Source organism: Mastigoproctus giganteus, chromosome 1 (genome assembly GCF_048544385.1).
Source record: "Mastigoproctus giganteus isolate SK-2022 chromosome 1, ASM4854438v1, whole genome shotgun sequence".
In the NCBI taxonomy this organism is placed as follows: domain Eukaryota; kingdom Metazoa; phylum Arthropoda; class Arachnida; order Uropygi; family Thelyphonidae; genus Mastigoproctus; species Mastigoproctus giganteus.
In genome coordinates, this window is record NC_143575.1 from 64,433,574 (window position 1) to 64,460,541 (window position 26,968).

At 37.5% G+C, this 26,968-nt stretch overlaps 1 protein-coding gene across 4 annotated transcripts in view; it reads left to right on the plus strand.

Moving 5' to 3' along the window:
• Positions 1-26,968, plus strand: part of Vps13 (vacuolar protein sorting 13C) — a 1,645,987-nt gene that overhangs the window by 834,412 nt on the left and 784,607 nt on the right. For all 4 annotated transcript variants that reach the window (XM_090373229.1, XM_090373247.1, XM_090373239.1 and 1 more), the window contains exon 35: positions 2,488-2,567. In XM_090373229.1, coding sequence (XP_090229355.1) covers positions 2,488-2,567 — 80 coding nt within the window. The remainder of the gene's footprint in view (positions 1-2,487; positions 2,568-26,968) is intronic.

Consider the following 26,968-nt stretch of genomic DNA (forward strand, 5'->3'; position numbering starts at 1 on the left):
TATACGTAATACTTTATAAAACCATTATTTCATTCGAATATTGCAGGCATTATGGTTCTTTGCACCATATGGCTAATAATAATACCTCTCTCTCAGGCTTCTAGATTCCATTCAAAAGAATTCGGTCAGGTTAATTTATGAGTTCCATCCTTTCTGGAGACCAAGCAGATGGTGCATATTTTAAAGTGCAAATTAACCATTTTGTACACTTTCAAAATTAATATCTGTAAAATTTCAAAAAATTCTTTTAATCATCCTTGATTTTCTATTAATTTTTATTACATTATTCTTAGACCGTACACGTTCTGGAAAAGCTACATCCAGTTTGGTACATTCACATGCCTTGGTGATTAGTTCTACTCCACTCCCCATTAATATAACAATAAGAAATTAATTTTAACTTTGGTGACCTTTATAAGTTATGCATACACATTAGTTATAATTTATTAAAAGACCATTGGAATTGATTTAGTTCATTAACCTATCTGTTCATTCCTGTAAGTATAGTCTTGCAAAGATTCAGTGGGTCTTGTCTTTTAAAATTAAAATAAAATACAAAATAAATGCACAACTATAAGTACAGTCTTGCAAAGATTCAGTGGGCCTTTAGTCTTTTAAAATTAAAATAAAATACAAAATAAATGCACAACTACAAGTACAGTCTTGCAAAGATTCAGTGGGTCTTTAGTCTTTTAAATTAAAATAAAATACAAAATAAATGCACAACTGTAGTATTTGCCACCTTTGGAATTTAATATTAAATCAACTGTGAATGCGTTAGTCATCAAAATTTAATGAAAGAGTTTAAGTATTTGCATATTTTAATTATTATTTAAGAATTATTTATTGATTTAATAATTTTAATAGTTTTATATTGTTCATGAAAAATATATTATTTTTTTCATGACAATAAGATTTTTTTAAGATTAATTTGTAATATATCATTTATGGTGTGTTAGGAATTGCTGTATTTTCTGGACTATAAGAAGCACCAGACTGTAAGATGGACCCAAGTTTTAATTTTGAAAAAAAATATTTTATTACATATAAGGTGTTTCAATTAAAAGGTACTGGGTTCTACATTTGTTAACATCAGTCGCACATAAGTACACCAAAAACCAAACCAATGACAGAAAAAAACTTTCTCACTCAATGAGAAAAAAAAGCAGTTTAGGCAAAATTTTAATTTATAAATCATAAAATCTAAATGGTAATATAATACTTAGCTCAAGATAGGTTCAGACAAAAAATAGCCTAAAGCTTAAAATAAGTGATATTTTGGTTCTATTTAATTGAAACACTGTGTATTAGAAAAACAAATTTACAAGTACTTCTAAAAAAAATGTCAGTGTAGAATTAATTTAATGATCATAAAATCCCCAAAACTTGTTACTATAACATTCATCATTATTGTTGTTATGATCTATTACTTTCTTCAATAAAAATTTTTTTAAAGTTTATGCATTTCTTGGAAGACTTGAGATTTTTAAAAGGAAGTAAAGTTTTATTGATCTTTTCTTTGGAAAATAAAGGATGAGTTCTTGGGTGAAGTTAAATCCTCACTGGCATATTCTAGGCAAGAAAAAATATCACATATCTAATTAACCTTTGGACCATGAAACATTTTATAAATCATAAAATCTTAAGAATTTTAGGCAACATTCTCTGAGAAGAAATGTGCATTTTATTGTCCGATTTTATACGACATATGTCAAATGATTTATCTGCTATAAAACTGGAAATTATTGAAATGAAACAATAATATTTACACATATCAATTTAGTACATTAATTTTAGTTTATCGGAACATGCTGTTGTGAATTTATCACTTAGCTGTTTTACCTGTTCAAATCTAAAAATGTTTCATTTCATTAATTATTGATTTTTTCAGTAATCAAAGCCAAAGAAAAAGTTAATCATTATGTACAGACACGTGCCAATCTTTTTAATGCCACTTAGTTAAGATTAAATACCACAACTTAATTGGACGTAAACCCGTGGAAACCCCAGGGGCTCACATCTGGTGAGTATGGGCTTGGCACACCCAGGGTCCTCAGCTGGATATCATCATTCTTCTCTTTCTTGGTGATTTCCTTCTACTTCTCTCTCTCTCTCTCTCTCTCTCTCTCTCTCTCTCTCTCTCTCTCTCTCACACACACACACACACACACACACACACACACACACACACACACACACACACACACACACAGGGTAACTAAAAAATTTTTTTTGGCTGGTGCAGCATAAGCCTCAGGCTTCCTTGCACAATATGGCTAATAATAATAATAATAACTGAGAATATTACCAGGACAATCTAGCACTTGTTAATGATGCTCATATTTGTTGTTTCTGGTTAAAAACATATTTTAATGCAGGAAGTTAACTTAAAGTGCTTTTATCAGCAGTTATTGCTTGTTGCATTTCAGTAAAAATACCTTTCAATATTTTGAAAATTAATTTTCAGTAAAAGTATTGTTTCTTCAGGTTAATGAAGCGTACCTCTGAAGGCACACGAAATATGATTGATGTTACATTTGAACAAAATTCCTCTCAAGATAAAGAAAGTAAGTTTAATTACTCATCCTTTTAGAATTTTTTTGTATAACTACTGTTGAACTATTAGTTTGTTTTAATTTAGAATTAAATTTAGTGTCAGTTTAATAAAACATTGCATTTGTCAATGTCTTTATTTCCACACATCTGTGAAATGCAGCTAGTCTGATATAATTCATGAATTACATCATATAGATTAATGTGCTATAAAAAGGAAAAAAATATTGAAAAATATAATTTCAATGAACACTGAATTTATTTTAATATGTGATTTGCATTTCATCAAAGAATAGGAAATATTATCTGAAATATTCACTTGGGTATGAAAGCATCCACATGCTAGACAAAGAATTTTCAGCTGAAAGAAACAAATTTTTTTAAAAAATTTCTATTTTATTGGTGTAATTGCCATATTAAATCATGCTCTATAAGTAGCTTTATAGTCCTAGTCAAACTTATTTTATTTTTTAATTTAGCTAGAGATTTTGTAAGTTACTACTTAATATATATAGAATCTTTGTATCATTCAAATCTTGCTGCCATTGTTATTGTTAAAAAGTGTGGTATGGGAATTAAAATTTTTTAATTGTCTATAAAGTTTGAATTACTCTAAAGTTAGGATCACTTAAGGTTGGCATTAGTTGCATTTTTTTTTTTATACAGGGTGTCTCAAAAGTCACTATCTAGGCTAAAAACAAGGTGAATTAAAAAAAATAATAATAATAATAATCATAATGGCAATATTATATATATATTTGGGTCTGGGGAAAAAAAATAATAATAATTATCAAATTATGAAAAGTTGTAGAACAACATAAATACAGTAGAGCATCAAAAATCCAAATGTAAATAATTCAAAATATTAGTAATCCGAACATTTTGAGTAATCCGAACTTTGTCCATTGCAGCAACTTGCCCAATTAAGAGCAAGTTGCTGCAATGGACAAAGGGATGGTTGAGTGGGAGTTGAGGTTGAGTGTAATAAATGGACACTGCTCTACGTGGACTAATGTTATTAGTGGAGGCCCCTGGTCTTCAGTGTTGAGCCCATTGTTGTTTTGGTATTTATAAATGATATCGGTGAAGGTATATCAGGCTTAATGTTCAAGTTTGCAAATGATACAAAGGTTGGCAGGGTTGTTAATGACACTAAATACAGCATGCTACTGCAACAGGATCTAGAAAAGTTAAGTAGATAGGCTGAGAGGTGTCAACTGAAGTTTAACATTGACAAATGCAAAGTACTGCATATGGGTAGCAGTAATCCAAGAGAAATGTACAAACTGGGTGGTACTACACTCAGGGAAATGGAGAATGAAAAAGACCTGGGGGTAATTGTGCAGTCAGATATGAAGTTCTCTGAGCAGTGCAGACGGACTGCCTGAGCAGGCCATGGAGTTTTGTCAATGATATATAGGAATTTTTCTAGCAGAGACAAGGAAGTGATTATCCCTTTGTATAAGGCAATGTTTAGAACACTCCTTGAGTACTGCATACAGGTCTGGAGGCCTCATTTTATGAAGGATGTAGAGTTGCTAGAACGAGTACAGAGGAGGGCAACAAGACTGGTGAGAAGAACAGAGGCATGAGCTTATAAAGAAAGGCTTAAGTGCTACAAATTGCAGCATCTGGAGACTAGGCACGTATGAGGTGATCTGATTGAGGTGTATAAGCCTTGAATAGTTTGAGCAGGCCCTATTGTGACGGGATACTTCCGATTGCATAGACTAAGAACCTGAGGGGGCATAGATTGAAATTGGGGAAAGTTAGTTGTAGAATAGATATGCGGAAGTTTGCTGTAGCCAGCGGGTAGTTGATTGCTGGAACAGACTTCCATCTGTTGCTGTGGAAGTTGAGAGCTTAAATAAATTTAAGGCTGAACTAGATAAACCTTTGGCATGACCGGATGGGTGAAATGGGATGGTTTTTTTTTTTTTTTTTAGCTGATGCTGTAAAAACTTTCCTTGCTTTCTTGCATCATATACATCAACTAATGCTAATCTCTCAATGTTAAACCTCAATTTCCACCTCTCAGCCCATCTTCTCAACTTTTCTAGGTCCTGTTGTAGTAAGTGTAGTGTCATTAACAAGCCTGCCAACTTTTATATCATCTGCAAGCTTACGCCTGATACATTACGCCTGATATACCTTCATCAATATCATTAATAAATACAAAAAACAACAATGGACCCAACATTGAACCTTGCAGGATTCTACTAATAACATTAGTGGAGTCCCACATGGTTCAGTGTTATATGATCAGTTCCTTTGTGACCACATCATAATAACCAATCAAATTGATCAGACAAGACTGCCCCTTAACAAACCCATGCTGTGTCTGACCTATAACTGAAGTCTTGTGTAGATTTTTGCAGTGCTTGTTTGACCAGTATCTCTATTAATTTCCTTAGAACAGAAGTTAAACTAACTGGTCGGTAATTACTTGTGTCACCTTTTGATCTTTGTGAATTGTGATCACATCTGCACATCTCCACCTCTGCTGGAGATGGGCAGACATGATCACATCTGCACATCTCCAGCAGAGGTGTATTGCAAAAAATAATAGTAAAGGAACACTCATCGATTAACTACAAATAGTTACCTACGCTTTTTTCATTAGCAAAAATAAATAAGTCAAACAATAGAATATTTGTTCAGTATTTATTTCTAACTATTAAAATTTCAAAAGTAAAAAACAAAGGCAAAAAATTTTTAAAAATCAGAAAAGAAAAAACAAAAACCTAAACTCCAAACTAATATAAAAAATACTGTTCAGAAGAATCATAGAAATTCCCATACAGGATCGATCAATTACATATTCTTGTGTGACTGCCCTTTTTGTTTGTTGGTCAACAGCACAACAATGAGACCAAAACAAAGATCAGGCCTAAAAATTTGTATTCCGTAATTCTAATGGTGTACCATGTACTTTAATAAACAGCAAACTTGCCATTGTTGGATCTCTTTATCTAACACATTGTACTTTAGTAAGAAATGTTCAAGTTTCATTGCAAAATTTATATTTTTGTTTTTAAATAAATTTTTAAAGAAATCTATGAAATTTAAAGATTACTATTAATATATATTTTTAGTAGCAATGGGTAAATTAGATATTATTTCTCCCTGCCCTTTGATTATGCTATTGTTTCATAATATTAGAAGTATAAATTTAATGATTTTCTATTTTGACATTTTGAAAAAAATACCGGAACGTTGTTCCTGTGCGTTCTGGCCCGAATATGCCACTGATCTCCAGTCCATGGGTACCTCCCCTGAGTCCAAGGAAGCTCTCAAAATTATGGCTAAGAGTTTGCTTACTTCCTTTGCTGCCTTCTTTAATATAACGGCATAGATTCCATCCACTCCAGATGCCTTTCTTATGTTTATCTTCAACAGTTTCTGCTCCACTTTGCTCTGTTACCACAAAATCATTTAGCTCACTGCCAGAGTTCAATAAACTTCTGGCATTCCCCTCCCAGAATAACTCCTCATGTGCAAATTTAGACTCTGTTGTTTTTCTTTGCATCCTTTGCAAAGATTTCTTAAAATCTGTCTTTGCCTACCTAATGTCGCTTGTGGCTTGATTAGACCAGCTTATATCTACATTATAGTCAGCATATATCTACATTATAGTCACACAGATATAAGAGATGCAGAACTGGAATTTGTGTAGTACAACATCTACAGAAAGGATAGACAGGATAGGAACGAGTGTGCTATTAGTTAAGAAACACATAAAAACCAAGGAAGTGAAGCCAGTCGACATTGCTGGACAGTGCAATGTTGAGTCAGTTTGGTGTGACATAAGCATTGGGAGATCAAAATTGAGAGTAGGAGTGTGCTATAGGCCTAATGACTCTGATGAGTATAATAAGAAACTGTACAGGGAAATAGAGTGGGCCAGTAAATCAGAGAGTCTTATAATGGGAGATTTTAATTTCCCAGATATTGACTGGAATTTGGGGGCTGGTCACTCACACACTAGCAGGGCTTTTGTGGATTTATTGGATGATTGTTTTCTACATCAGCATGTTTGGGAGACAACTAGAGGGAGTAATACTCTTGATTTGATTATCAGTAGTGATTCTTCATGCATTAAGAATCTGCAGATAAATGAACCACTAGGTGGCAGTGATCACAGTGTGCTGAAGTGGGATTTACTCAAAGAGGTAACTACCATTAGGGGTAAAGGGAAGGGTTATTGCTTCCGTAAAGGTGACTACGATGGACTGAGACAGTATTTAAATTCTATACAGTGGGACCAACTGATGATGTTACCAACAGCAAATTCAAAATGGGAAGCATTCAAAGAACTTATCTTGGAAGCTACTAGGCTTTACATACCAACTAAGAAATATTGTTCAAGGTTTAGGCCAAAATGGATGTCAGATGAACTAATGAGGCATATGGCAGAGAAGAAAAATGCATGGGATACTTACAAATTAACACATGACACAGAAGCCTATGATAGATACAAGTTGATATGCAACCAAGTTACAAAGGAGGTTAGGCAGGCGAAGGCAGATTACGAGAAATCCTTGCCAAGGGATGCAAAGAAAAACAGCAAAGAGTTCTTTACTTATGTAAACTCTAGAAGGAAGGGGATGAATCAGATTGGTCCACTTGATATTGATGGGTCAACTGTTGATGATCCTGGTCAGGTAGCTAACAAACTAAATGAATATTTTGCATCGACATTCACACATGAGGAGTTATTCAGCGAGGGGAATGCCAGAGGTGTATTCAACTCTAGCAGTAAGCTACAGAATCTTGAAATAACTGGGAGTAAAGTGGAGGAGAAATTGTTGAAGATAAACACAAGAAAGGCACCCGGGGTGGATGGGATCTATCCGGTTATATTAAAGGTGGCAGCAAAGGAAGTAAGCAAACCCTTAGCCATAATTATGAGAGCTTCCTTGGACTCAGGGCAGGTACCCATAGACTGGAAATGTGCAAATGTGACCCCAATTTACAAAGGAGGATCAAAGGCTGACACAAGTAATTATAGACCTGTGAGCTTAACTTCTGTTCCAGGTAAATTAATGGAGGCACTGGTTAAAGAAGCACTGCAGGATCATTTAGACAAGACTTCAGTTATAGCTCGGACACAGCATGGTTTTGTTAAGGGGAAGTCTTGCCTGACCAATTTGATTGGATACTATGATGCAGTTACAAAAGAACTGGATGCAGGGAATAGCTTTGATATTATATACTTGGATCTTAGAAAGGCTTTTGATACTGTTGCACATGGAAGACTGCTACACAAATTGGAGCAGTGTGACATTGGAGGCAAATTGCTGCTATGGATAAAGGGGTGGTTGAGGGGGAGAAGACAGAGAGTGGTAATCAATGGACACTGCTCATCGTGGACTAATGTTATTAGTGGAGTCCCTCAGGGCTCATGTTGGGTCCATTATTGTTTTCTGTATTTATAAATGATATTGATGATGGTATATCAAGCTTAATGTCCAAGTTTGCAGACGATACAAATTTTGGCAGGGTTGTCTTGGACACTACTGACACTATGCTGCTGCAACAGGATCTGGAAAGGTTGAGCAGATGGGCTGAGAGGTGGCAAATGAAGTTTAACATTGACAAATGTAAAGTACTACACATAGGAAACAGCAACCCCAGAGCAACGTATCAGCTCTGTGGTACTACACTGACAGTGGTAGAGAATGAAAGGGACTTGGGGGTGGTTGTGCAGGCAGATATGAAGTTCTCTGAGCAGAGCAGATGGGCTGCAAGAGTAGCTCATGGAGTATTGTCAATGATATACAGCAATTTTTCCAGCAGGCATAAGGAGGTGATTATTCCCTTGTATAAGGCAATGGTCAGGCCACACCTAGAGTACTGTATACAGGTCTGGAGGCCTCATTTCAAGAAGGATGTAGAGCTGCTGGAACGAGTACAGAGAAGGGCAACAAGATTAGTGAATGGAACAAAGGGGTGCTCTTACGAAGAAAGGCTTAAGTTTTGCAAATTACAGTGTCTGGAGACTAGGCACCATCGAGGTGATCTGATAGAGGTGTATAAAGCCTTGAATGGTTTGAGCATGCTCAATGCTGATGGGATTCTTCCTCTAGCTCAGAATAATCACCTGAGAGGGCATAAATTCAAATTGAGGAAAGACAGATGTAGGATAGACGTGCGGAAATTTGCCTTTAGCCAGCGGGTGGTTGGTTGGCGGAACAGCCTTCCATCCTTTGTCGTGGAGGTTGATAGCCTAAATAAGTTTAAGGCTCAGCTGGACAGGTATTTTGAACGAACAGAGGGGTGAAGTGGAAGTGGGTTTTTTTTTTTTTTTTTTGGCTGATGCTGCATAAGCTTGCTTTCTTGCATGAAATGCCTCTACTAATGCTAATATGCTTCTGTGAAACATCATGTTCTGTGCAATAACGTTTATTATATATGTTCAGTGTACTATTTTTAGTATATTGAATTTGAACAAAAATCATGCCTCAGACCAGAGCAGCAAAGCAAAGTGCTCAAGCAAATGGGAGTGCTGTGGCTCTGCAGAGAACTTAAGGGGGGGTTGTCCTCTGAAGGGGGAGTTGTCTTATGAGATGTACTTCTTGTCTGCAGATGATACAAAGGTTGGCAGGGTTGTTAATGATAGTAAAAACAGTACGCTACTGCAACAGGATATAGAAAAGTTAGGTAGATGGGCTGAGGAGTGGCAACTGAAGTCTGATTTTGACAAATGCAAAGTACTGCATATGGGTAGCAGTAACTCAAGAGAAACGTACTAACTGTTTGGTACTACACTCATGGAGGTGGAGAATGAAAAAGACCTGGGGGTAATTGTGCAGTCGGATATGAAGTTCTCTGAACTGTGTAGACGTGCTGCTAGAGCAGGTCACAGAGTTTTCACAATGATATATAGGAATTTTGATAGCAGAGACGAGGAGGTGATTATACCTTTGCATAAGGCAGTGGTCAGGCCACACCTTGAGTACTGCATACTGGTCTGGAGGCCTCATTTTACGAAGGCTATAGAGTTGCTTGAACGAGTACAGAGAAGGGCAACAAGATTGCTGAGAGGAACAAAGGGATTCTCTTACCAGGAGAGGCTTAAATTCTGTAAGTTGCAGCATCTGGAGACTAGGTGCTGTGATAGACTAGGTGCTATGATGTGAGCAGGCTCAATGCTGATGAGATACTTCTATTTGCTCAGATTAAGAACTTAAAGGGGTATAGATTCAAATTGAGGAAAGGCAGATATGCAGAAGTTTGTCTACTGCAGGTAGGTGATTGCTGGAACAGACTAACATCTGTTGTTGTGGAAGTTGATAGCTTAAATAAATTTAAGGCTGAACTAGACAAACATTTGGAGTGACTGGATGGGTAAAATGAGAAGGTTTTTTTTTTATTTATTTATTTTTATTCTTTATTTATTTTTTTTATTTTTTTGGCTGATGCTCTATAAGCTTGCTTTCTTGCATCATATGCCTCAACTAATACTAAATCTTTGGCAAAGGATGCAAAGAAAAACTGCAAAAACATCTTTACTTGTGTAAACACCAGAAGGAAGTGGGTGAATCCCGTAGGTCCACTTTATTTTGATGGTTCATCTGTCGATGATCCTGCCCAGGATGCTGACAAACTGAATGATTATTTTGTATCTACATTCACACATGAGGATTTCCTGCCGGAAGGGAATGCTTGAAGTTTATTAAACACTAACTGGGAGCTTGGAAATTGTTGAAGCTAAACTTATGGAAGGCACCTGGGGTGGATGGGATCTATCCACATATAATAAGGGAAGTAGCAAACCCTTAACAATACTTATATGAGCATCCTTTGATTCAGGGGAGGTCACCACAGGCTCGAGATGTGCAGATTTATCCCAAATTCACAAAGTGGGATGACATGAGTAATTACAGACCTGTTAGTTTAACTTCTGTTCCAGAAAAAATAATGGAATCAGTGTAAAGAAGTAATGCACACAAGGCCACGGCCACAATTATACTTCAGACAGAGCATGGGTTTGTTGTGGTAATATCTTTTTTGTCAAATTTGATTGGATTCTATGATGTGGCCACAAAGACACTGGATGCAGAAAATAATTTTAATATCATATATTCGATTTCAGGAAAGCTTTTGACATTGTTGCACATAAGACTGCTGTACAAATTGGAGCGGTGCGGAATTAAGGGCAAGTTGCTTCTATGGATAAAGTTATGGTTGAGTGTCAGAAGGCAGAGAGTAGCAATCAGTGGACATTGCTTTTCATAGACTAATGTTATTAGAGGAGTTTCCCAGGGTTTGGTATTGAGCCCATTATTGCTTTCTATATTTATCAATGATATTGATTGTTTAAAGGGGAAAGAAAAAATGTTCTTGCCTTAGACAGTAGGAGAGTTAATGCACCCTCCATAAGAAAAGAAGTTCTGAAAGAAATCAGCCAAATGAAGAATGACAAGGTACCTGGAATTGATGGTATCTAAGCAGTACTATGGAAATTTGGAGCCAAAGCAATGTCAAAACGTCTAGCACAATTCTTTAATCTAATTCTCTTTACGGGGAATATACCAGAAGACTGGAAAAGTGGAATAATTGTACCTGTACACAAAAAAGGGATAAATAAAACTGTCAGAATTATGCAATATTACCATTGTAAACCATATATATATAAAATATTCATAAGGATACTTAAAATATATGAAGACACAATACTGGAAGAACAAGCAGGATTTATTAAAGACAGATCAGCAACAGACCAAATATTTACTCTAAACATCATTGCAGAAAAATATTGGAACCAGAATAAACCTCTTTATCTGTGCTTCATTTATTTCAAGCAGGTATTTGATTCTGTAAACAGAGAATATTTAATGAAACAGCTACAAGAAAATACCACTATATCAAGACACTTCTACTGGTAAGAAAACCATGTGTGTATCCTGTACGCACAAAAGATGTTTTTTGTGTAAACATCTTTGACGAAAATAAAGCCATTTTAAATTCGAACAGCTAGAACCGAAATCATGAATGATGTAATGTTTTATGCTCATGCCTGCTACTTACTCTACCAAATCAGTGTTAGTGACATTAGCATTATACTTCAGTCTGAAATATTTAGCATGGACGATGTAATGTTTTATGCACACGCCCACTGCTTACTCTACGGAATCAACGTTTGGAAGAGGTTAGGCCAATAGCCTAATTACCCATTCAGTTGTAGCCATTTATTGAATAGTATGATTGCAACAATACAGGTATTTGTATTGTTACAATCTGCATTTTCATATTATTCCATTGTTTAGTGCCTAGATGTTTTCACATCAGTAATTTTCTGAGTAGTGAAATTGACTGAATGCCACACTGCTATATAGCCTTTATATGCAGTGTTACCATCTTGCCCTTTTACATTGTTCGATACGTGAATAAAACGAATCAGGGCCTCGACAGTTTGCAGCGTGAGATCATTATGATCATGAACGAATACCCAGAGTTTGTGTTTCTTCACTCGAGAGGAAGTCAGTTGCCGCTACAACTGGATGGTACACGACTCTATTTGCGAAATAATTCCATCAACGAGTACAACCGTGTGATCCTCAGGACTGCAGAGGAGAAATTGGAATCAGTCAGAAAAGACATCTTCGTGGGTTGCACTAACGCAGAGCAAGAAGCAAAATTTCACCAGAAACTCTATAACTCTACAAAACATTGGTTATTGACATTTTATAGAGGGCAGATTATCCTATGAGCTCTCACTGGTCATCAGAAAGCCATGTATCACCACCACCAACGGGGACGTTATTGATGGGCTCACTAACTGAGCCCTTGGTAAATTATCCAAGATTGAATACAACCAAGAGGAACAGATAGAATTATTGTGGTTCGAATTTACCATAAAACATTGGCTAATATTGAAAAGTTAGCTTTCAGGAAGGTGGTGAGATACATGCCAACAAACATCAATCATGCATCTGTGCCACTGGCAAGGCGAGGTGCGAGTACATTGCTGAACAACAACCGCACATTCGATACAGTGGTTTACAAGAATGAAAAGGGCATGAAAAACAGCTGGTTTATGTTGCTGTGTTGCATGTAACTGGCATCACTGGACTTTACATTATGTTGCTGACTGCTGACAAGGGATTCTACCATGGCCTGAGAAATGCTACTTCCACCATCGATCTACAAAATAAGTTTACCAGGCTTGTGACTAATTGGCTACAAACAAGACAGGGCAGCTTGCTCAAATTCATCCATGATAGGAACTCTCAGTTCTCTTACTCAACTACCAAAGCGTACAGGTGCATCATGCCGACCTCACTGACATTGTTACACAGCAGTGCCAAATGTTGCTGCTTTCTGAGACTTGTTGGAAAATAACAAGAGTGTCAGCATCCTGAACTTTGATTGCATTGTTCAATTCAAGCGTGAAACCAAACAGAGAGCTGGAGTCGCAATATATCACAACAAGAAGGATAATAATGAGGGACACATTATTACACCATATTTAGACGTCATATTTCTACAAACGACTGGTCTGAGTGTCGCTATTTGGCCCGTTGGCAATATATGTACAGCCAAGTGCTTTTTACCCAATGACCAAGTGATACTTAGTGGTTTTCTGTATTTCTTCCAACAGTGATATACAAGATATAATTGACTTCATTCATTTCACTTTGCTCCCGTACTCAATTCAAGGTGCAGCACTGTTAAATAAAGATTTCCATAAATACCCATGATCGTGAGTGGAAATTTCAACCTTAACTTTGGATTGGAAGAAACTAAACTGTTAATTACTTTACTGCAGGAAAGTAAATAACAGTTCCTTGCAGGAAAGTAATTAACACTTCCTATTTCATTTCACGAAATATACCTGGTCTCAATTCTAATCTCCATGATGTCCATTTTTACTTGCAGTCTACCAAACCCCATGTGCTTTTTCTGACAGAATCTCAGTTATCGGTTGATTCAACTAGTGCTCATCTCAGTTGCCCTAACCATTTGCTGTATGATTCCTTTTGCCTCAAAGGTGGTACTTGTGCATATGTCTGTTCCGATATTCCCTGTCAGAAACTTGGTTATTTGGAATCCCCTCTTTTCGATCTTTTCTGGCTTAAAATCTCTCTACCTCATTTGTCAAATTCATCTGTTGTCTCTACCGTTCTGTCAACTCTGCTAATCACTTGGAGATCTTTGAGTTCCTCTCTTTGCAACTTGACTTTCTCTAGTCCAACTTTCCTAACAGTGAGGTAATTTTCCTTTGTGATTTTAATGTTTACAACTCCAGCTGGCTTCCATTTTCTAGTCACATTGACCCAACTGGAGAGATGCTGAGGCTTTTGCAATTACTAATGACCTAGCACAGATTGTTCATTTACCTACAAGAATACCAGACATTCCTAACCATACAGCCAAAACGCTTGATCTTTTTCTCACAAACAACCCTTCTAAGTATACCGTCGAAGTGAGCACCTCAGATCATAACTTGTTGATTGTCTCTTCTCCAGTGGAGCCTTTATCTCATGGCTATTCCCAACCTCATTGTTTGGCATTACAAGTATGCAAAATGGGATGACCTGTGAGATTTCTTTTCTTCTTTCCCTTGGGTGTTTTACTGTTTCAAAACTTCTGATGTCAACGTTTGCTCAGATCGTGTCAGTGAAATTATTCTGGTAGGAATGGAATCTTTTATCCCCAACTCCACTTTAAAATCTCATCCTTTATCTAAATGTCGGTTTCCCAATAAATGTGCTAAGGCTGTTCAAGAGAAGAATGTTGCATATTGTAATTGGCTTGTTTCCAATTCTTTAATTTCATTTTATGCCTACACCGAAGCTCGTAACAATTGTAAAGCAGTTATTAATGTAAATAACTTGATTTGGACTGATTAATAATTGCTTTACAATTATAAAGCAGTTATTAATCAGTCCAAACTAGATTTTGAACGGGCTAAGAGTAGAAAACTTCCTTCTTGCCCTAATGGTAGCCAAGCATTCTGTTCTCTTGCCAAAGCTATTGGCCGCAACTTTTGCCCATCTCTGCTCCCACCTCTGTTAACGTAAAATGGTTCTGTTGTCACTTCAGCCAAGAATAGAGCTGACCTGCTAGCATTCCATTTTTCTTCCAACTCATTAATGATCTTGGTAAAACACCTCCAACCATTTCCAACACTCTCAATTCAATGTGTCCTGTGGTCTTCTATCAAAAGGATGTCAGAAGGATTTTGACGAATCTTGATACTATGAAAGCTCCAGGTCCTGATGGTATTTCTCCACTTTTTCTCAAAACCTGTGCTCCTGAACTTACTCCTGTTTTTGCCGCCTTTTTTCACTTTCTTATTCCAAAGGTGTTTTTCCTTCTGCTTGGAAATTTGCTCATATCCTGCCAGTTCCTAAAATGGGTGACAATTCCCTCCCATCCAACTATTGTCCCATTGCAATTACTTCTATCCTTTCTAAAGTAATGGAAAAATCAATTAACCGCCAACTCAAACTACCTAGAAATCTTCCGTATGATCAACAATCATCAGTATGGATTCCGTCAGTGTCGACCCACTGGTGATATTCTGCCTTATGTTACCCATTTATGGACAAATTCATTGGAAACGTTCTGTGAAACACAAGCAGTTTCTGCAGACATCTCAGAGGCTTTTGATCATGTTTGGCATAAAGGTCTTCTAAACAAGCTTCCTTCTTATGGTTTGTCAACTGTTTTCTGTAATTAGTTTTCCAGTTTATTCCTCTGATTGCTCACTGAGGGTGATGGTAGATGGCTCTCTGTCTTCTAACTTCTCCACTAATGCTGTGGTCCCCCAAGGTTCAGTTCTTTCCCCCACTCTTTTCCTCTTGTACATTAATGGCTTTCTTCCAATGACTGGAAATCCTATCCCTGGTTTTGCTGATGATAGCACATTGCATTCCACCTTCCATTTTGAGAATCAGCTTAAACTTCTCGAATATCCACTACCAATTCCTTAAATGCCGATCTCCAGGTAATTCTCCAGTGGGGCAGAGACAACTTAGTTGATTAGATTTCAATCCTTCTGAAACTCAGTCTTGTCTAATATCTTCCAAAAAGGATTCTTCTGCTCCTATGCTTATCTTTGGTGACACTTCGATTTCTAGGCAAAATGATATATCTCTTTTGGGGGATTACCCTGACTTCTAATCTCCCTTGGTACAAGCACATTACAAATATTGCTTCTTCTGCATCTAAAAAACTTGGTTTTCTCTTTCGCTCTTGGTGTTACTTTTCTTCCAAACAGCTGCTCATTCTGTATAAATCGCAAATCCGACCTACCATGGAATACTGTTCCCACATCTGGGGCGGTGTCCCCAAAACTTCTATCAGTCTTCTAGATTCCATTCAGAAGAGGGCAGTTAGGTTAATTAATGATTCCTCTCTAACAAAGTCTCTCCTCTCGCTGTCTCATAGATGTACTGTTTCTGCTGCATGCCTTTTCTACAGATACTTCCACGGGCACTGTTCTTCTGAATTGGCTTCTGTTATTCCCACTCTCTCTTTCAAAACATTCCAAACATGTTCCACCACGAACCAACATCCATTTGCTGTCCAACTTCAAACTCACAGAACCAACTTTTCGTCTTCCTCATTTATTCATTCAACTGCTGTTTTCTGGAAGAACCTTCCTTCGTATGTATTTCCTGAAAATTACAGCTTACAGAAGTTTGTCTAATGTCAACAAATATCTTCTTTCATCTTCTCATCCTGCAACCCAAGCATGGTACTAAGAACTATAGGTTCTAATACCTCTTGTGTTCGGGGTTTTCAAAAAAAAAAAAAAAAAAAAAAAAAAGACGACTGGTCTGAGTGTCACTATTTGGCCCGTTGGCAATATATGCACAGCCAAGTACTTTTTACCCAATGGCCAAGTGATACTTATAGTGGTTTTCTTTATTTCTCCCAACAGTGATATACAAGATATAATTGACTTCATTCATTTTGTTTTGCTCCCATGCTCAATTCAAGGTGCAGCCCTGGTAAAGAAAGATTTCTATAAATACCAGTGATTGTGATTGGCAATTTCAACATTAACTTTCAGTTGGAAGAAACTAAATTGTTAATTACTTTCCTTCAAGGAAAGTAATTAACAGTTCCTTGCAGGAAAGTAATTAACAGTTCCTTGCAGGATAGTAATTAACACTTCCTAGTTCATTTACAAATATACGTGTTCTAATTCTAATCTCCATGATATCAATTTTTACTTACATTCTGCCAAACCCAATGTGCTTTTTCTGAGTGGCAATATTTTATTATTGTTATTAGCTATACAGCGCAAGGAAGCCTGAGGCTTATGCTGCCCGAGCCAAAAAAAATTTCTGAATTACCACGAGAGAGAGAGAGAGAGAGAGAGAGAGAGAGAGAGAGAGAGAGAGAGAGAGAGAGAAAGAAAGAAAGAAAGAAAGAAAGAGAGTGAGTCTGAAGTAGAAGGGAATCATCAAGAAAGAGAAGAACTATGATATCCTGCTCAGGACCCTGGGTGTGCCAAGCCCATACTCACCAAATGGTGAGCCCCTGGGGTTAATTTAAATGTTAACTTCGGATTGCAAGAAATTAAACTGGTAATTACTTTCCTGCAAGGAACATTCGATCTCACAATAAAACTAATGAACACTGTTTTTAAGAGGTTTTTATGTATGTTGCAGTCACAAGTATACGTCTCTTACTTCAGTTATCATAAATCCATTGTATCTTGTCTTCTAGCTGAAATTTGTGAATGATCAATAAAATATTTACAATAAGCACTTTTATTTTGCAGTCAATATATACTGTCTAGAAATGACGTTGAGAATTGATGTCAATTCCAGAAAGGAACTGACACTATTTCCGGAGCACCTGCGTAGCCAGGTGAGAATGAGCAGCAATGCATAGCACATGCTTCTTGATTAGACCGGGGTTCGAGCCTGTCACCACCAAATACAGAGGATGTGGAAAGGTCAGGGAATGACCACTGCATATCCCGGAGCAATATGGCCTTTATTTGCTAATGCTCCTAAAAACTAAAATAACAACAACAACTATTTCTGGAAATGACAGATTGGTTTTACTGCATTCTGAAATTTAGTAGGTGCCACCAAAGATGTTTACACATCAATAATCACTTCAAAAATCCAAAAGCAGCTGAAAATTCAACAACCTGAAAACACAGAAATTTGATGTAGAGAAAGGAGTTATGCAGGGGTGTCATTTATCCCCATATATATTTAATGGCTACCTAGAGAAACTATGAAATCCATTGAAGAAAAAAGAGACACAATAATAAACAGTAAAAATATGTTGTGATTTTAACATAAACCAAAGAACAACTCAAAGAAATTTTAATAAACATCAATATAATAAGCCAATTTTGGAATAAATATCAGTATAAATAAAACCAAATAATGCAAATTGGTAAGGAACATAGAAGCGATAAACATCCAAAATCAACAAATAGAACAAGTACAAAAATTCGTATACCTGGGCTCTTTAATGACTGGAAACCAAAGGAATATTGACCAAATTAGTCACAGACTGAACATCCAGCGGACAAATAGGAACAAAGTATATGGAAGAGCAACAAAATCTCATATAGTCTAAAAATGAAACTAGACTAAGTGGTCATCATACTGACAACAACTTACAGATCAGAGACATGGATAGGGAGACAGGGAGAATAAATAAGAAAGAAAGGCAAAACATAATGGCATTTGAAATGAAATGCCTAAGGAAAATTAGTAAAATAAATTGTATAGAACACTAAACTAAGGAACAAGTAAGAAAAGATCTAAATTTTGAATGCAGCATAATATAACTAATCTACAAAAAAAAAAACAACTTCAGCAGTTTGGACATGTGAGCTGAATGAAACAACAAAGGCTGCCTAATGTAGTATTGACAGAAAGAATTGGAGATAAGAAACCACCAGGAAAACCCAAAGAGAATGGCTCCATTGTGTAAAGGAGAATACAGTCTTTCAGAGCAACTGACAAAAGATAAGGTTCAAGAGACCAACAACAGTGGAGGTAGATATCCAAATAGGGACTCAGCCAGTGCTAAATGGAAAAGTAGAATGATGATTGATGAAGGCATATCAGGCGTAATGTCCAAGTTTGCAGGTCATACAAAGGTTGGCAGAGGTTAATGACAATAATGACAATATGCTACTGCAACAGGCTATAGAAAAGTTAGGCAGATGGCCTGATAAATAGTAGTTGAAATTTAATTTTTATAAAAGCAAAGTACCTGCATATGGCATGAGTCGGCAACCTTTTTTGATCTTATTAAAAAAAAGAAAAAAAAGGACAACCCGAAGAGCCGCACCTCATCTCAAACTGGGGGGAGGGGTTAAGAAATGGAATAGAGTGGGAAGATGTTTTATTAAAAATATATATATTTCGAAATATTATTTATCAATACTGAAAAAACGTAACAAACATCCAATTAGGTACAAATTAATGTGACTTTTGCTGCTGAACTTCTTGAGCGAATCTCTCAACATCAGGCAAGTATGCTGTAATTTATCTTTAAATATGCTGAGAGACTCATTGTTCAGACGGTTTCTTGATTTTTTTTCAATATAGTTCTTGTTCGAAAATGTTTGCCCGCAGAAATTCGTCGAACCAAAAACTGAGAGAAGGCGAAACGCAAATATTTTCAAATTGATATACTTGTCCGGTAAGTTACTCCAAGCATCGAACACAATGTGGTTTTGCTTTTTTAACTCATCTATCACCATTAATTTGTGTAGAATTTCAAGGGCAGCCTTTTGCCTTTCCAAATCCTCAATTTCAAATTTAAGGTATTTTAGTCTTGCACTCCACATGTCCTTCATTTTCTAGTCCTCTAACTCTATTTCAAATTGTGCTTCTTCATGTGGGCTAAATGTTAAAGAGCCACATGTGGCTCACGAGGTGCAGGTTGCTGACTCCTGGCATATGAGAAACAGTAACTCTAGAGTAACGAACCATGTGGTACTACACTCGGGATAGTGGAAAATGGAAAAATTACCTGGGGTAATTGTGCAGACAGATATGAAGTTCTCTGAGTAGTTTAGGCAAGCTGCCAGGATAGCTCATGGGGTTTTGTCAATGTTAATAGAAGAATTTTTCTACTTGGGATAAAGAGGTGATTATCCTATTGTATAAGGGAATGGTCAGGCCACATCTTCAGTACTGCATACAGGTCTGGAGCCTCATTTTAGGAAAGATGTGGAGCTGCTGTAATGCTTATATACACCAATACATCATCAGAAAGGTCTTTTTTCAGTCAGCAAAACAAATGATTGAGAATGCAGACAATATTTTATGTTGAATGGCCACCAAACGTTCATGCTGTGCTTAATGAATAAGCTGTGCTAATAGCAGATCATACGGTTAGATGCATTGCTTGCAGAATTGGAGTATTTGAATTTCATAATTGTCAATGACAGTATGATCTGTGTTATTCAGGGCCCATTCCTATTGGAAGAAATCTTGCAGTTATGAAGGGAAAAACTACTACAGAGAGTTTGTGAATGTATCATGACAGGAGCTATATCATCCTCGGTGATGTTATGCTTTCATCACTTGTTACTTATTTGGAGAGAACTGGATTTGAGTCCTATCTATGACTTGACGAATTTTTAAAGTCCTCTTCAGTTAGGGCTGTATTTAGTTGATCTGAGGTGGAGGGATCAGGCTACCCCACCATGTGTTCTTTCAGGTGTTTCAGCCTGCACTACATGCAAATTTTCAGCATGTGAACAAATCACTTTTACAGACAAGTGAGTCTAAGTAATTCAGACTATCATCTAATTTGTTGATTCACCTAAAAAACCCTAGGGGCTCACATCTGGTCAATATGAGCTTGACAACTCAGGATCCTGAGCTGGATATCATTATTCTTCTCTTTCTTGGTGATTCCTTTCTACTTCTCTCTCTCTCTCTCTCTCTCGCAAGGTGACACTGGAATTTTTTTTGTCTGGTGCAGCATACGCCTCAGACTACTTGGCATCATATGGCTAATAGAAATAATAAATCCTACAACAATTACATATAATAACAGTAAAAGATATAGTTGAAATAAGTGACACCACTTTCCATGAAAAAAAATATCAAAGATTTAATGTGAAAAACTGCCAGCATCTCTAATGAGTTTACATTTAATAATTTAGAATAGAATTAGAACATACATTTTATAGTGCAGTAATTAATTGATTGCAACTAGACTATTATATCACATTGATAGATTTTAGTAATTTATTATTTAAATGCTAAAATTTTGAATATTGAATAGGTTTTGAATAGTAGTGGAGTTCACCATTCAGGAAACTGCTGTCTTCGGGCCTGATTATGCAATTCCTGGAGTGGTGTTAGCTTCTCAGGAAACTCCACTCCAAGAATTGTAATTAGACATGTTATTGTTCAAGGTTAAGACCTAAATAGTTGTCAAATGAACTAATGAGATTCGTGGCAAAGGAGAAAAATGCATGGGATGCATATAAATTATCAGGTGACAAGAAGCCTATGATATGTATAAGCTAGTCTGTAATCAAGTCACAAAGGAGGTTAGGCAGGTGAAGGCAGATTACGAGAAATCTTTTGCAAAGGATGCTAAGAAAAACAGAAAGGATTTCTTTACCTATATAAACTCTAAAAGCAAGGGGATGAATCTGATTGGTCCACTTGATATCGATGGTTTGACTGTTGATTCTGCTCAGATAGCAAACAAACTGAATGAGTATTTTGCATCTACATTCACACATGAGGAGTTATTAAGGTTTGAAAATGGCACAAGGTTATCAAATTGTAATAGGGTGCTTAATGATTTTGTAATAACTGAGAACAAAGTGGAGGAGAAATTGTTGAAGTTAAACATAAGAAATGCACCTGGTGTGGATGGGATCTATACAGTTATATTAAAGGATGCGGCAAAGGAAGTAAGCAAACCCTTAGCCATCATTATGAGAGCATACTTGGACTCAGGGTTATTTGCACATCTCCAGTCCACATGGACTGGAGAAGTGCAAATGTGTCCCCAGTACACAAAGGAGGATCGAATTGTGACACGAGTAATTATAGACCAGTTAGTTTAACTTCTGTTCTGGATAAAATAATGGAGTCACTGGTTAAAGATGCATTGCAGGATCATCTAGATGAGACTGCAGCAATAATTCAGACAGAGCATGGGTTTGTTAAGGGAAAGTCTTGTCTGACAAATTTGATTGGTTATTATGATGTGGTTATTACAGAGGAACTGGATGTAAAAAATAATTTTAATATCATATACTTGGATTACAGGAAAGCTTTTGACACTGTTGTGCATGGAAGGCTACTGGAGCAGAATGGTATTAAGGGTAAGTTGCTACAATGGATAAAAGGATGGTTCAGTGGGAGAAGACAGAGGGTGGTGATCGATGGGAGCTGCTCTTCGTGGACTAATGTTATTAGTGGAGTCCCACAGGGTTCAGTGTTGGGTCCACTGTTGTTTTGTATATTTATCAATGATATTGATGAAGGTATATCAGGCTTAATGTCGAAGTTTGCAGATGATACAAAGGTTGGCAGGGTTGTTAATGACTGTAATGGCAGTGTGCTACTGCAACAGGATCTAGAAAATTTGGGCAGATGGGTTGAGAAGTGGCAACTGAAGTTTAACACTGAAAAATGCAAAGTACTGCATATGGGTAGAAGTAACCCCAGAGAAATGTACCAACTGTGTGGTACTACACTTAAGGTGGTAGAAAATGAAAATGACCTGGGAGTAATTGTGCAGTCAGATATGACGTTTTCTGAGCAATTTAGACAGGCTGCCAGGGCAGGTCATGGGGTGTTTGCTATGATATACAGGAATTTTGCTATCAGGGAAAAGGAGGTGATTGTCTCTCTCTGTATAAGGCAATGGTCAGGCCACGCCTTGAGTACTGCATTCAGGTCTGCGGGGCCTCATTTAAAAAGGATGTAGATTTGCTTGAGCGTGTACATAGAAGGGCAACAAGATTGGTGAGGGGAACGAAGGGATCCTCTTACCAGGAGAGGCTTAAGTTCTGCAAATTACAGCAGCTGGTGACTAGGCACCTGCGAAGTGATCTGATTGAAGTGTATAAGGCCTTGAATGGGTTCAGCATGCTGAATTCTGATGGGATTCTACGACTTATGAACCTAAGGGGGCATAAATTGAAATTGAGATAGGACAGATGTAGAAAGATGTGCGGAAATTTGCCTTTAGCCAGCGGGTGGTTAATTGCTGGAACAAACTTCCATCTGTCATTGTGGAAGTTGATAAGTTAAATAAATTTATGGAGGAACTAGACGAATATTTAGACCGGATTGTTTTGTATTTTTTTTTTTTTTTTTTTTTGGCTGATGCTGCATAAGCTCATTCACTTGCTTTCTTGCATAACATGCCACTACTTGAAGTTCCTGAAACATATCCAGAATGTAATAGTTTAGTCTAGTCTCAATTAATTAATTATCACACAGTAATGAGCAATCACATTTTATAATTTTATCTTTTTTTAGACTCTTCACTAGGGGTAAAATGGAAGAACTACAGTCCTGATAATGTGCATCTAGAATGCCAAGTACTTCTGAATATGTGTCCTCACTGTAGTTATCTACCATACTGACATACATAAATATATATACAGGGTGATTCACTACCAGTGCGACGAACTTGCAGGAGGTGTATGGGGCACAAAGACGAATCGGAATCACTTAGCATTGCAGGGTCCGAAATGCCTTCGTCATGCGGTAGAGAACGTTGAATGGGAGGTCGCGTGAACAGCGATCCCGCTGGAAGTCAGCATTTGCGAACTGTTTCTGTTGAAGAGACCAAATAGCAAAAGTCCTCCGGAGTGGATAATCTGCAGGCTCCAATGATTGGACGCGTTGCAGATGGTATGAACTCATTTGGTTTGTTGACAGTACCCTCCATACAGTAGATTGGGAAATACACAATCGTTGGCCTATCGCTTGAGTACTCGTACTCGGATTGCCTTCTGCAACACGTAGGACATTCTCCTCATTGTCTGGTGTCCTCGTCGTTCGCTCTCGATTCATGGTACCTCTCGTGAAACAACCAGTCTCACGTAACCTTCTGTGCACACGTGCAAAAATCGTATGATGAGGAGCACGCCTGTGCGGGAAATGTTCCTGGTACAGGCGCAGAGCAGAGTGCCCATTACAGTCCGCAGCTCCATATGCGAGGTGCATGTCGGCCAGTTCAACGTTTGAATACTCGTCCTTCCTACTGCCTCGGGAACCGGTTCACAAATGCTGACTTCCAGCGGGATCGCTGTTCACGTGACCTCCCGTTCAACATCCTCTACCACATGACGAAGGCATTTCGGACCCTGCAATGCTATGTGATTCCGATTCATCTTTGTGCCATCTACACCTCCTGCAAGTTTGTCGCACTGGTAGTGAATCACCCTGTATATATATATATATATATATATAGAGAGAGAGAGAGAGAGAGAGAAAGAGAGAGAGAAATTATCGATATATTAGAATAGATATTCAAGAATTATAGACCTGTGGTACTACTGTATATAGTAGAAAGAAACTCCATTTATCTATTCATAAATGAATAGATAAGTAGATAAGGAATGTGGTAAAGGGAGAGGAGGTATTTTAGCATTAGCATTAGTAGAGGCATTTGATGCAAGAAAGCAAGCTTATGCAGCATCAGCCAAAAAAAAAAAATAAATAATAAATAAATAAAAAATAATCACTTCCACTTCACCCCTCTGTTCGTTCGAAATACCTGTCCAGCTGAGCCTTAAACTTATTTAGGCTATCAACTTCCACGACAAGGGATGGAAGTCTGTTCCATCAACCAACCACCCGCTGGCTAAAGGCAAATTTCAGCACATCTATCCTACAGCTGTCTTTCCTCAATTTGAATTTATGCCCTCCCAGGTGATTATTCTGAGCTAGAGGAAGAATCCCATCAGCATTGAGCATGCTCAAACAATTCAAGGCTTTATACACCTCTATCAGATCACCTCGCTGGTGCCTAGTCTATAGACACTGTAATTTGCAAAACTTAAGCCTTTCTTTCTAAGAGCAACCCTTTGTTCCATTCACAAATCTTGTTGACCTTTTCTGTACTCGTTCCAGCAGCTCTACATCCTTCTTGAAATGAGGCCTCCAGGCCTGTATACAGTACTCTAGGTGTGGTCTGACCAGGCCTGTATACAGTACTCTAGGTGTGGTCTGACCATTGCCTTATACAAGGGAATAATCACCTCCTTATCCCTACTAGAAAAATTCCTATATATCATTGACAATACACCATGAGCTACTCTTGCAGCCCATCTGCACTGCTCAGAGAAGTTCATATCTGCCTGCACAACCACCCCCAGGTCCCTTTCATTCTCTACCACTGTCAGTGTAGTACCACAGAGTTGATACATTGCTGTGGGGTTGCTGTTTCCCATATGTAGTACTTTACATTTGTCAATGTTAAACTTCATTTGCCACCTCTCAGCCCATCTGCTTAACTTTTCCAGATCCTGTTGCAGCAGCATAGTGTCAGTAGTGTTGTCTGCAAACTTGGACATTAAGCTTGATATACCATCATCAATATCATTTATAAATACAGAAAACAATAATGGACCCAATACTGAGCAGTGTCCATTGATTACCACTCTCTGTCTTCTCTCCCTCAATCACCCCTTTATCCATAGCAGCAATTTGCCTCCAATGCCACACTGCTCCAATTTGTGCACAGCAGTCTTCCATGTGCAACAGTATCAAAAGCCTTTCTAAGATCCAAGTATATAATATCAAAGTTATTCCCTGCATCCAGCTCTTTTGTGACTGCATCATGGTATCAAATCAAATTGGTCAGGCAAGACTTCCACTTAACAAAACCATGCTGTGTCTGAGCTATAACTGAAGTCTTGTCTAGATGATCCTTCAGTGCTTCTTTAACCAGTGCCTCCATTAATTTTCTGGGAACAGAAGTTACACTGACAGGTCTATAATTACTTGTGTCAGCTTTTGATCCTCCTTTGTGAATTGGGGTCACATTTGCACATCTCCGGTATATGGGTACCTCCCCTGAGTCCAAACAAGCTCTCATAATTATGGTTTGCTTACTTCCTTTGCTGCCTCCTTTAATATAACTGGATAGATCTCATCCACCCCAGGTGCCTTTCATGTTTATCTTCAATAATTTCTCCTCCACTTTACTCTCAGTTATTTCAAGATTCTCTAGCTTACTGCCAGAGTTGAATACACCTCTGGCATTCCTCTCACCGAATAACTCCTCATGTGTGAATGTCGATGCAAAATATTCATTTAGTTTATTAGCTACCTGAGCAGGATCATGAACAGTTGACCCATCAGTATCAAGTGGACCAATCTGATTCCTCCCTTTCCTTCTAGAGTTTACACGAGTAAAGAACTCTTTGCATACCTTGCCAAAGATATCTCGTAATCTGCCTTCGCCTGCCTAACCTCCTTTGTAACTAGGTTACAGATCAACTTGTATCTATCATAGGCTTCTGTGTCACGTGTTAATTTGTATGTATCCCATGCATTTTTCTTCTCTGCCATATGTCTCATTAGTTCATCTGACATCCATTTTGCCCTAAACCTTGAACAATATTTCTTAGTTGGTATGTAAAGCCTAGTAGCTTCCAAGATAAGTTCTTTGAATGCTTCCCATTTTGAAGTTGCTGTTGGTAACATCATCAGTTGGTCCCACTGTATAGAATGTAAATCCTGTCTCAGTCCATCGTAGTCACCTTTACGAAAGCAATAACTCTTCCGTTTACCCCAAATGGTAGTTACCTCTTTGAGTAAATCAGACTTCAGCACACTGTGATCACTGCCACCTAGTGGTTCCTTTATCTGCAGATTCTTAATGCATGAAGAATCACTACTGATAATCAAATCAAGAGTATTACTCCCTCTAGTTGCCTCCCGAACATGCTGATGTAGAAAACAATCATCCAATAAATCCACAAAAGCCTTGCTAGTGTGTGAGTGACCAGCCCACAAATTCCAGTCAATATCTGTGAAATTAAAATCCCCCATTATAAGACTCTCTGATTTACTGGCGTACTCTATTTCCCTGTACAGTTTCTTATTATACTCATCAGAGTCATTAGGCCTATAGCACACTCCTACTCTCAATTTTGATCTCCCAATGCTTATGTCACACCAAACTGACTCGACACTGCACTATCCAGCGATGACGACTGGCTTCACTTTTTTGGATTTTATGTATATCTTAACTAATAGCATAACCCCTCCTCCCTTCCTTTCCTGTCTATGCTTTCTGTAGACGTTGTACTCCCCAAATTCCAGTTCTGCATTCCTTATATCTGTGTGACACCATGTCTCTGATATCTGCCTTTGATGCTTTGAGCAATACCTCAAATTCATCAAATTTATTTACCAAACTCCTAGCATTGGTGTACATGCAAGTATACATGCACCTGTTCCTATTCTTAGCT